General features: G+C 42.4%; 1 protein-coding gene across 9 annotated transcripts in view; it reads left to right on the top strand.

The window, feature by feature from the left end:
- The first annotated feature begins 614 nt into the window (after window positions 1-614).
- The window catches only part of XPA (XPA, DNA damage recognition and repair factor), a 33,629-nt gene continuing 21,774 nt past the window's right edge, over window positions 615-12,469 (top strand). For 2 of the 9 annotated variants that reach the window (XM_080669131.1, XM_080669133.1), the window contains exons 1-5: window positions 615-840; window positions 3,565-3,675; window positions 4,226-4,331; window positions 8,666-8,831; window positions 11,027-11,144. In XM_080669131.1, coding sequence (XP_080525257.1) covers window positions 669-840; window positions 3,565-3,675; window positions 4,226-4,331; window positions 8,666-8,831; window positions 11,027-11,144 — 673 coding nt within the window. In that variant the 5' untranslated portion in view covers window positions 615-668. Of the gene's footprint in view, window positions 1,116-2,252; window positions 2,369-2,524; window positions 2,584-3,564; window positions 3,676-4,225; window positions 4,332-8,665; window positions 8,832-9,765; window positions 9,868-11,026; window positions 11,145-12,469 lie in introns of those variants that run through there. The other 7 variants (XM_080669132.1, XM_080669135.1, XM_080669136.1 and 4 more) reach the window with 7 other exon arrangements.

Here is a 12,469-nt window from a genome sequence, read left to right as displayed (position 1 = left end):
TCCATCTATTGAAAAAATCCGCGTTGTTAACCAGTACACTTAGTATACCAACCTTGGTACCAGGCACTGCATTTGCCTGAGATCACACAGTAAGTGAGCGTTTAAACGCAGGTGTTCTCATTTCAAACCTAAGGCTCTGTCCAAAGTCAAGTCAGATCAATCATCTCTGGGTCTCTCTTGATTGACACTACTATTACTACCAGCTGCTATAATTTTGGGAAGCTTACTCTGTGCCAGGCATTGTGTTTAAAGTCTTTACATCTAACCTTCCCAACAACCAGGAAGTGGTTCCGTACTTACCCTCATTTTACTACTGAATTCAGGTTAAATACAGTAACTGGTTCAAGATCACGCAGATGGTGTCAGAGTAGGACTTAACCTAGGTCTGACTCCAAAGCTTATATTCTAAACCACCAACCGAAACTGTTACTTTAAAGATGACCAAGTCCCGAAGAAAAAGGTCTGGGTACCGCTTTTCCCCCTAGTTTATAAACTGGCAGCTTATTCCCGGTCCCTACAAGCGCGCAGACTCTGCTTGTCGCTCCTCCCTTCCGCCCTCCCATTGCACAGGCGCGCTTCCCTTCCAAGGCTGCTGGGTGCGGGGGGTGGGGGTGGGGGCTGCGCATGCGCGTGCGCAGGGCTGGAGACCAGGTTCTCGGAGATTGGAGATGGCGGCGGCCGAGGAAACTTCGCCGCAGCCGGCGACTTCAGAACAACCGGCGGAGCTGCCTGCCTCCGTGCGGGCGAGCATCGAGCGGAAGCGGCAGCGGGCGCTGATGCTGCGCCAAGCCCGGCTGGCGGCCCGGCCCTACCCGGCGACGGAGGTTGCGGCTACCGGAGGTTTGGGTCCTGGCGGCGCTGCCCTTTCCCTCTGCTGGGGGTCCGGGTGCCGGGTCCCTTGTGTGGCGTCGAGCCCCTTAGCGTCAGCGCGCACACCTTCCCGCTGTTCTGGGTGGCTGTGGGTCCGCTCAGGGTCTTGTCGAAGCGAGCTGTCCCAGCCCACAGGACGGTTCCGCGGTAGAACCCGGCTTCCTGACTCCCAGCCCCGGGATGGCTGCTCCCGGGCTGCCCTGCTGCTGTCTTGAGCGTGGGAAAGCCGCTGCACTCAACGGCAGGTGGGGCGCGCCAGTGCCGGTCAGCTTCTCCGCTGCCCCTTTCTGTTCTCTTTCTGCAGCTTCCAGGTACCAGAGGTGGTCCTTGTATAAAACCTTTAGACCTTCACCATGTCAGCAATCTGCACCTGCTCCCTAATGCATCCTCAAAGGGCGGCTGAGGGCACTTTCCGTACCCAGCCAAGGGTTTGCTACTGCAGGGCGCCAAAAGGAGCAGACGGACATTAGCTACCTTCTTTGTGGGGCTAACAGAGTAGCACCTGTTGCGCTTCACGTGTTTCAAATGAGCTCATTTGATTCTCAGAGCTATCCAGGAAAAGGATTAGGGGAAAGTCTGGAATCTGTTTTAATGAAGTGTTCATTGAGGACCAGAAAAGGAAAGAGGTTTGTTGGGGTTCATCCCAGCAAGTGCACAGGCTAATCAGCACTAGAACTCAGGTCATCTGACATTGGGATCAGGTCCCCTCCGCCCCTCTAGCTGCCTCTGCTACACTAGGCATTTCTCACCTTTGTGTGGGGCTTGAAGGTGCTCAGGCAAGTGCTGCTGGTGCCCGGCCTAGGGCCACTCAGTGAGAGATACCAGGCATTCTGAGGCAAGATGTTGCTTGTTTAAGAGATTTTAGGAAGGTCCAAAGCATGTGCCAGGCCCTAGCCAGTTTGGCTCAGTGGATAGGGAGTGGCCTGCGGATTGAAAGGTCCCAGGTTCAATTCTGGTCAAGGGCACATACCTCAGTTGCAGGTTTGATCCCCGGCCCTGGGTTACAAATGGGAGGCAACTAATAGACATGTCTCTCATCCTCTGTTTCTCTATCTCTCTCTCTCCACCTCCCTTCTACTCTTTAAAAATCAATGGAAAAATGTCCTTGGGTGAGGATTAACAACAACAAAAAGCATGAGCCAAGGCAGACCGTTCATATGGAAAAGCCACTGAAAACACCTTGGGTGGGCTCAGAAGTTGCGTGGGGCAGGCCCTCAGAATCACAAGGGCAGGGCAGACAGTATGAGCCAGGTTGATGGAGACTCAGATATGGCTCGGGCCTGGGGGGTGGGTGCGGGTCTCAGAAAAGGAATGATGGCTTCTGCTAGCACTTTTTGTTATTGTTAATCCTTATGTGAAGATATTTTTCTATTGATTTTTAGGGAGAGTGGAAGAGAGAGGGACAGACAGCGAGAAACAATGAGAGAAACACATCGATTGATTACCTCCTGCACGAGCCCTGACCAGGGCCGGGGCCTGGGAGGAGCCTGCAACCGAGGTACATGCCTTTGACTGGAATAAAACCGGGACCCTTCAGTCCATAGGCCGATGCTCCATCCATTGAGCCAAACCGGCTAGGGCACACTTTTGTCTGGCAGACAGCTGTTCCCCTGGCTCTGACCCTGATGCCAGACAATTCATTTCCTCCTTGTAGGTCCCTGGTTACTTTGAAGTTGCTGCCCCAGTACTGAAGCTCAGGGAGAATGAGTCCGAGTAAGTCTGTGCATGGGCCCTTTGAGAAGAATTGCCTGGGACTCCAGCAACCCTTCATCTTGTTCAGCTACAATCCCTGCTGGTTTTTACAGCCATACGTTATGGGGACTTCTCTTCCTGGCACTATAACCCTGGGCTTGGGGGCCTGGTATGGGTCTGGGACCTCTCATTCAACAATTGAGATAATTTTTATCTGCCACACGTGGGTGTGGGACCATCTCTTTCTGAGTCTCTGCCCCTCCTACCAGTGTCAGATGGCTGCTTCTTTAAATCCCTAGTTGTAGGATTTCCATTCAGCTAAATTTTAGGCAATTCTGAATGATGGTTTTCCTATAGTTTAGTTGTAATTTTGATGTGTTTGTGGGAGGATTCAAGTACCGAATTTATCTACATCACCATCTTGACCAGAAGTCTCTTTCTAGGTGCTATTTATTTATTATTTTTTAAATCTGCACTTGAGGGATATGCCTTTATTGATTTTAATGAGAGTAAGGTGGGTGGGGAGAGAAAGAGAGAGAGAGAGAGAAACATTGATGTGAGAGAAACATTGATCTGTTGCCTCCTGTATGCCCCAACTGGGGACTGAACCTTTTACCCAGGCATATGCCGAAACTGTGAATCAAATCTGTGACCTTTCAGAGTATGGAAGGATGCTCCAACCAACTGAGCCCCACTGGCCAGGGCCCTGGGTGTTATTTTTTAATTGTAATTGTACATTCCTGTGCATGTTCTACATACATAATTAGATCATCTGTGAATAAAGACTGTTTTACTTCTTCCCAACCTTTATGCCTGTTTTGTTGTCTTGTCATATTGCACTAGCTGGAACCTTTAATATAATGTTGGATAGAAGTGGTTATAGTGGACATTCCTTGTCTTGTTTGATATGTATTAAATTTAAGGAAATTTGCTGTTTATGCAGAAGGGAGCATATGGGCTTACTTAGCTCATTTGTTGACCACTTTTACTTATTTCTTATAGGCATGACCAATATAAAAGCAGCCCCAAAGATAATTGATACACATGGAGGCTTCATTCTGGAAGAGGAAGGAGAAGAACAACATATAGTTGGAAAAGTTGTTCATCAACCAGGTAAAGTGTGTTTTCAGAAAATAGGAATCTAAGTGGGTCATTTAAAAAATTTACATTTTTATTGATTTCAGAGAGGAAGGGAGAGAGAGTTAGAAACATCAAAGATGAGAGAGAATCATTGATTGGCTGCCTCTTGCAGTGGGGATTGAGCCCACAACTTGGACAGGTGCCCTGACTGGGAATCGAACCTTGACCTCTTGAATTCATAAGTGGACACTTAACCACTGAGCCACACCAGCCAGGCTAGGTTGGTAATTTTGAGTAATTTGCATAATTCTTTGCAAATTGATGTTAAATAATTATCTTACAGATGGTTTGGGTTCAAAAATACTTGATGAATTGATAGGGATTTTCCCCCTGATGTTATTTCCTTTTTATTCTACCTCTTAAAATTTTTTTTTTAGTAGATATAAGATTACTTAAAGTTTTATTTTGTCTTTCATGTAAATTTGTCAGGCATAAAATACATGTCGAGAAGCTAATAAAATAGAGGAAAATGTATTCTAGTCACAAAAAAGAAAACTTAAAGAATTGATCTTCTTTTCTTTAGGACCTGTTATGGAATTTGATTATGCAATATGTGAAGAATGTAGTAGAGAATTTATGGATTCTTATCTTATGAGCCACTTTGATTTGCCAACTTGTGATAACTGCAGGTACTTTATTTCAGACAATGTTCTCAATTGCTAAAGTTGAATGTTTACATACAGGCACTTGGATTTAATATATTTTTTAGTAATAATGATTTTTATTTGAGGAGTTTCCTAACTTTTCTATGGTTTCCATTTTGCCAAAGAAATACAGAAAGCCTGTGCTTATCAAAATTATATGTCACATAAATTGGAATGCCCTAGGTTCTGCCATAGATCATTTTTTTTTCTTTTTGCTGGCCTAGGGGTTTTAACCATCTCTCAGTAGCAGGTTCCTAACCCTTCTCTAAGGATCTCCATTTCTTACTTGTCTCAGTGTATGTTGATGCCTTGGTCTGAGGAATGGGGCCGTTAATGAGAGAGAGGAGGGGAGTAAAAGCTCCCCAGCCACTCTCCTAGTTCTTTCCATTCATTTTTTTACTCTCCTGAACAGCCAGGGAAGAATATAGATGAGGAAAAATCACATTCTTCTGTCATTCTTTTTCTTCTTCTCCTGGCCTTTATTCTCTTTTTTTATATTACCCCAGAATAATTCTTTCCAAATGGTTCTCCTGCTCCCTGCTGTTTACCTCAACCAAGTCCTCTGTTGGTGTCTTTCACACCTAAGAGCCTATCTTGGAATCTTACTTAGCTCTCTTATCTGTTCCCTACTCCCAGTTCTTTTACCTATAGCCTAGATTAACTCCTGACCTGCCAGGAGGACCTGCCTTTTCAGCATCCCTGCTACAGATATTGGGAGCAGTCACCATTGACTTTTATTTTTTCGGGTTTTTATTTTTTTAATTTAATAAATCTTTATTGTTCAGATTATTACAATTGTTCCTCTTTTTTCCCTCATAGCTCCCCTCCAGCCGGTTCCCATCCCACCCTCTGCGCTTACCACCCCCACCCCGTCCTCATCCATAGGTGTAAGCTTTTTGTCTAGTCTCTTCCCGCACCCCCCAAACCCCTTTCCCCCTGAGAATTGTCAGTCCACTCCCTTTCTATGCCCCTGATTCTATTATATTCACCAGTTTGTTCTGTTCATCAGATTTTTTATTCACTTGATTTTTAGATTCACTTGTTGATAGACATGTATTTGTTGTTGATAATTTTTATCTTTACCTTTTTCTTCTTCCTCTTCTTCTTAAAGAATACCTTTCAGCATTTCATATAATACTGGTTTGGTGGTGATGAACTCCTTTAGCTTTTTTTTTTATCTGTGAAGCTCTTTGTCTGACCTTCAGTTCTGAATGATAGCTTTGCTGGGTAGAGTAATCTTGGTTGTAGGTTCTTGCTATTCATCACTTTGAATATTTCTTGCCACTCCCATCTGGCCTGCATAGTTTCTGTTGAGAAGTCAGCTGACAATTGTATGGGTGCTCCCTTGTAGGTAACTAACTGTTTTTCTCTTGCTGCTTTTAATATTCTCTCTTTGTCTTTTGCTCTTGGCATTTTAATTATGATGTGTCTTGGTGTGGTCCTCTTTGGATTCCTTTTGTTTGGGGTTCTGTGGGCTTCCTGGAGGTGTTAAGTCTATTTCTTTCACCAGGTGGGGGAAGTTTTCAGTCATTATTTCTTCAAATAGGTTTTCAGTATCTTGCTCTCTCTCTTCTTCTGGCACCCCCATAATTCGGATGTTGGTATGCTTGAAGTTGTCCCTGAGGCTCCTTACACTATCTTCATATTTTTTTATTCTTTTTTCTTTTTGCTTTTCCAGTTGGGTGTTTTTTGCTTCTTTGTATTTCAAATCTTTGACTTGATTCTTGCGATCCTCTAGTCTGTTGTTAGATCTCTGTATAATATTTTTTTTTATTTCAGTCAGTTTATGCTTAATTTCTAGTTGGTCCTTTTTCATATCCTCGAGGGTCTCGCTAAATTTATCGGCCTTTTCTAGGAAATTCTTGAAAAGCCTTATAACCGTGGTTTTGAACTCTATATCCAGTCATTTGCTTTCCTCCATTTCTTTCATCTGTGATCTGTTTCTTTGTCTCCGCATTTTGGCTGCATCCCTGAGTTGATAGAGTGGCTTTGTGTGCTAGGTGTCCTATAGGGCCCAGTGACTCAGCCTCCCCAGTTACCTGAGGTGGACACTCTTGGTGCACCCCTTTGTGGGCTGTGTGCACAGTCTTGTTGTAGTTAAGCCTTGATTGTTGTTGGTATCACTGGGAGGAATTGACCTCCAGGCCAATTGGCTGTGAAGATCAGCTGTTTCTGTGCTGGGAGAACTTCTGTGCTGGAGACACCCTTATGAGACAAGACTTACAAAAGCCTCTGTGCTCAGCTTGGATGGGGTGGAGTCTCGGGGTGGAGTCTCAGGGTGGAGCAGACAGCATTGGTTTCCCCGTCAGCCCTGCCCTGGGTCTCAGTGTCCCGTGGTAATCACTGCAAGCACCTCTGAGAGAAAGCCGCCCTCGAGTTTCACCTGTTGCCAGACAGTCCAGTTTCTCCCCGAATGAGTCTGTGTCCCCAGAGTCTCACCCGGAACTGGAGTTCAGTGCAGTCGGGAGCTTTTGTCTCCCTCCCACCTGAGAAAGCTAGCTACGTACTTAGCTGCCCACCCTCTCCGCGCGTGTCTCAGTACCTCTGCCTTCTGCAGCTCCTCTGAGTCTCAGTGTGCTTTTCTCTTTCCTTCTAGTTGTAGAATTTCCACTCAGCCAGCCTTCCTGTGGTTCTGGATGATGTCTGTTTTGTCTTTTAGTTGTAGTTTTGAAATTGTTGTGCAAGGCAGCAGTTTAGGTGCCATCTTGGTTTCTCCTCACCATTGACTTTTGTAGGTAGAATTCTTGGAAGATGGAGAGAATGGCGTTGTTTCTGATTTCATGATCACATTGGTGACTGTAAATGTCTTGGAATATAAATGATAAAATCTGTTCCCATTGACAGTGTCATTAATGCACACAGTGGTTAAGTTCTCTGCTATTCCGTGTTTAATTCAAAATCTGTTCGGCTCCATGTTCAAATTATATTCTCATCCTTTCTCCCACTATTACCGTAGACTAGGCCTCCATCAGCTCTTGCCTGAACCACTGCAGTAGTGATCTTTTAACTGGTCTCTTCTCCCCACTTCTGCATTGTTAGTCTCTTCTCCATATAGCCTTTTACTCAAAACTCTTGGTTTTGTTTTTGTTTTGTTAATCCTCATCTGAGGATATTTCTTTCCATTGTTTTTATTTTATTTTTTTATTTTTTTTTTAAGAAAGAATGTAGGGGGTAATGGGAGAGAGAGAGAGAAAAAACATCAATTGGTTGCCTTCCACACCCTCCCTGACCAGGGCCGGGGATGGAACCTGCAGCCCAGGTATATGCCCTTGACCAGGAATTGTACCCCCAACCCTTTGGTCGGGAGGCCTATACTCTAATTACTGAGCAAAACTGGCCAGAGCTCAAAACTCTTTAATGGTTCCTTATCCATTTGGAATAAAATTGTCTTCATCATTGCTTAGGAGGTCGCTGCCTATCTCTGATTTTCTCTCTCATCACTGCTCACCATCACCCACTTTAAGCTTTCTGGCCAGTGGCCCTCTTGCTGTGAGCTCCAGTTGCCAAGCAATCTCTTGTCTTGGAGCCTTTGCGTTTGCTCTTCTCTCTGCTAGGAATGTTCTTTCTCTGGCTATTCAGAATGTTCTGCCTTCTTAAGGGCTCTACTCAGAGTCCCGTATCAGTGACTTTCTCTGATACCCACTCTATCTGAAAATCCTTTCTCTACCCTCTTATATTTCTTCATAGCACTCTTATCTGTCACTGTGTTTGCTTGTTGACTGTCTTTTCCTTTACTGGGATGTAAACTTCATGAAAACAAGGCTTTGTTTTATTCTTTGCTGTATTCCTCATGCCTCAGACAATACCTGGCATGTAGATAGGGAACAAATAAATGAGAAGAACTATGTAATTGACTGTCTCCATTTTTGCCTTGACTTTAAAAAGCTCAGAGCCAACTGGACACTTAACTGTTGTGTTGGGGCAGGTGGACCTTGCATATTTATTTTCCCTATTGCCTGTCCATCCTGACTTTATGCTTTAATTTATATTTTATTTATTGAGTCTTAGTTTTCATTTATATTTGCTGTACTCTAATGAGTTATTTAAAAATCTGTGGAAAAGAGGGACTTTAAGTAGAAAAGGAATTCTTAACATTTTCAATAATATGGATTTGTTGCTAATATAGCTTCTCAGAATATGTAAAGGATAAAGCATTTTTTCTGTTAGAATTTTTGTGCTGCCAATTTGACCATGAGAGCTGCAGGAAAAAGTATTTTATATGTTCCTTTTGGTATGCATACCCCTAGGTTGTTGGGCTCTTTGAAAACGTAGTTTATATTAAATAACTAACTTATATAATGGACTTAATTTGTTTTCAGAGATGCTGATGATAAACACAAACTTATAACTAAAACAGAAGCAAAACAAGAATACCTTCTGAAAGACTGTGATTTAGAAAAAAGAGAACCACCTCTTAAATTTATTGTGAAGAAGAATCCTCGTCATTCACAATGGGGTGATATGAAACTCTACTTAAAATTACAGGTCTCTAATGAGTTATATTCAGTTTTATTTTCTGGGACAGGTGAAGTTTTAACAAGCAACTAGTTCTAATTAGTTTAGTTTTTGCTTTTAGAATTAAAAAGGTCATTTGCACTTTGCTTTGCATATGAATCACAGTTACTCATAATGACAATAGCATGTTTTCTTATTTTGCTTTTTGGTGCAGCACTTTGGAGCAGATGTATTATCATTGAGTAATGTTAGGAGTACAGTTGGCGTGAGAGGCAGACCTTGTATTCCTGCCGCCCTCTGACCCGAAAGTCTTTTTTTAAAAATTCGGGAATTTCACAGATGCCTAAAATCTAACTCTATTTGGGAAATACTCATCTGAAACCCTGTGAGGTGTCCATGTAACTCTAGTATGTTCCAGAGCAGATTTTCTCAACTCCTCTTGCTGCCCATTGTGTTACAAGTGTGCCAAGATAGTGAATACTCTTAGTTCCTGGGCTGCGATAGTGCCCAGGCTGGGTGCCTCGGGTCACAAGCAGCCTCTTGTATGTACCCCAGAATGGTACAAATACTGTAGTATTCTTTTTGAGGCATTAATTCAGAGCAATTTGAATTAAAATATACTAGAAAATCCTAGTATCTTTAAATAAAATTAAGCCATATGTAAAACCAAACATATACTGAATTTCATTGAACATAAGACAACTATCAATTAGAAGATTTACTATTATTTTATGTACTATCAGAAATGAAAAAGTGCTCATTATACTGACTCAGTGCTTCCTTATCACTTGGTGTTTTTATTTTATACTTACTGAAATAGTGCCATTACACTTACTATTATGCATTTTTGCCATATATCATGCTTGTGTGTACATAAAAAGGAAAATGCAAGTATAACAGCTTTATTAAGGTATCCTAAATTTCTTTTTTTAAAAAAATATATTTTATTGATTTTTTTTTACAGAGAGGAAGGGAGAGGAATAGAGAATTAGAAACATCGATGAGAGGGAAACATCCATCAGCTGCCTCCTGCACATCCCCTACTGGGGATGTACCTGCAACCAAGGTACATGCCCTTGACTGGAATTGAACCTGGGACCCTTCAGTCTGCAGTCCGACGCTCTATCCACTGAGCCAAACCGGTCAGGGCGGTATCCTAAATTTCTTTACATTGAGTGTCCAATTGTTCTGAACCACTTTTAAAAATATATATTTTTTTATTGATATCAGAGAGAGGAAGGGAGAGGGAGAGATAGAAACATCAATGATGAGGGAATCATCAATTGGCTGCCTCCTGCATGGCCCCTACTGGGGATCGAGCTCGCAACCCAGGCATGTGCCCTGACAGGGAATCAAACCCTTACCTCTTGGTTCATAGGACCAAGCTCAACCACTAAGCCATGCTGGCCGGGCCTGAACCACTTTTGACTCAGAATTGTTAAAGTACTGTTAGCACATTGGTGATGCAACATTTTTAGAGGGTTAATTGTGAAAAGTGTGATGTTTTAGAATGTTTGAAGTAAGAGTATATCACGTTTTATGTTAAGAAGAAATTTGAGTTTGGCTACATTGATTGATATTTTGGTCCCCTTAACATATTGTGAGAGATGTCCTGGGCATAATTCTCAGTGTATATATTATTCTCCTAAATATGAATAAATTTTATAAAGAGTAAAGATACATAATCTAAAGTATTAAGAGTAGAATAAAGACGTTTTAGGTCATTCAGCTACCATAGATTTAAAAAAATGCATATTCTAAAGATCAGAAGTTAGTCAAGTGATGTAAACTATTATTGATTCAGGAGAAGAGTGGTAGTAATTGATTTCCTGTGGTGGGAGATTTTTGGACCTCCTACTTAGATCTGATATGACTAATTGATAAGTAAATTTTGGGGGATGAGCTAATCAAACTCATCAGACCCCTGATTTATATGTCCTTATGTTGGTTCAAGTGAAAAAGCTGAGTGAGTCAGAGAAACAGTTATATAGTCAGAGGATAACTTTCCTACTTATAATCAAGGTTAGCATACATTTCCTGAGGGTCTCATAGGTTTAGATAGAGGTATTAATAGAGTTGTTTCTTATCAATATTTAAAATTTCAAATAAATATTTATAAAATCGTACTTGAGTTAGATCATTCTTCGGGGCCTGTGGATTTAATAATTATAACTAATTTACAACTCTGAATCACAACTAATTTAAATATGAATTCTGTATTATAGATTGTGAAGAGGGCTCTTGAAGTTTGGGGTAGTCAGGAAGCATTAGAAGAAGCGAAGGAAGTGCGACAGAAAAACCGAGAGAAAATGAAACAGAAGAAGTTTGATAAAAAAGTAAAAGGTAAGTGGATATATTTATATCCTAAAGGACTATGTTTTTTCCTGTTTAAAGATGTAATGTCATCAGTAGATTGGAATACTAATATGTCATACGTACATTGAAGAAAAAAGACTTAAAATATGCTCTCAGGAGGTTGGTGTTTGACACTCTGAATCTAAGCCTCACAATATTGCAATTCTAAAAATCATGTAAACCCTCATTTTAATGTGAATCCTGTTTTTATATAAGATCAGAGTTATATCCCTGGTCAAAGATTTGGCAACAGTTCAATCTTTATAACTCAGAAGAGTTATTAAAAGCAAATATATCGATTAGCAAACCTCTTAATTGCTGAAAATGAAAAAAATCATGGTTAAGTCTTATCTAATTTGGCAGCTAGAAGGAACCTATCTAATATCAGCTAGTTTAATCCCTTTTATCTATATATATAAAAGGCTAATATGCTAAGTGTCCCTCTGCCCGTCCGACCAGTCGCTATGACATGCACTGACCACCAGGGGGCAGATGCTCAATGCAGGAGCTGCCGAGCTGCAGTGACTTGGCAGCGATGGTTCTCGGCTGATGCACCCCGAAAACAGAGAGGAGGGAGCCTGATTCCTTGTTGGTCGTGCAATTCCACCTTCGGCCTTGGGTTATGTTGTTGCTGGGGCACTGTTAGCCCCAAATCTGGTTTACTGCACACTTGCATTTGCGTTCCACACCCTGTGTGACAGCAACTTTGCAGAGTGCCCTCTTGCACTTTGGGACCCCTCGGGGGATGTCAGAGAGCCGGTTTTGGCCCGATAACCTGCAGGCCAGGCCGAGGGACCGCAACTGCTGGAGGGACCCCACTCACTCCGCAGATGCCAGGGAGGGACTGCAGGAGGTTGGCTCCAGGGCGTGTCTGGCCCATCTTGCCCAGTCGCGCCCTGCCGGCCACCTTCTAATTAATTTCCTTTCGATGTGCACGGATCCGTGCACTGGGTCACTAGCATATGAATAAAAAACTTTGGTAGAATGACTTGTTACATAATTATGAGTGTTGGGACTAGGCTTTTATGACTGAAAGTCTGCATTGGCACATTAATTTCTCTGTCCATACATCAGTCTGTCCATGTGACTGTCCATTCTGTTGTCCATTTATCTCTTATTTATTTATTCATGCATCCATCTGTGTATGCATATGTGCATAAGTCTTCATCCCTCCCTCCATCCATCAGTGTATCTAATAATTGTCAGCTGTGTTCTAGGCACTGTGCTGATATAAATGCTGGAGTCAAGTTTGTCAGAAGAAAAAGACCAGCAAACTTAAAATCATAATAGAGTGTGATAATGGTGAGCACTTT

Source organism: Plecotus auritus (assembly GCF_963455305.1).
Source record: "Plecotus auritus genome assembly, chromosome: 5".
NCBI lineage: Eukaryota > Metazoa > Chordata > Mammalia > Chiroptera > Vespertilionidae > Plecotus > Plecotus auritus.
This window is presented reverse-complemented; position numbering and strand designations above follow the sequence as displayed.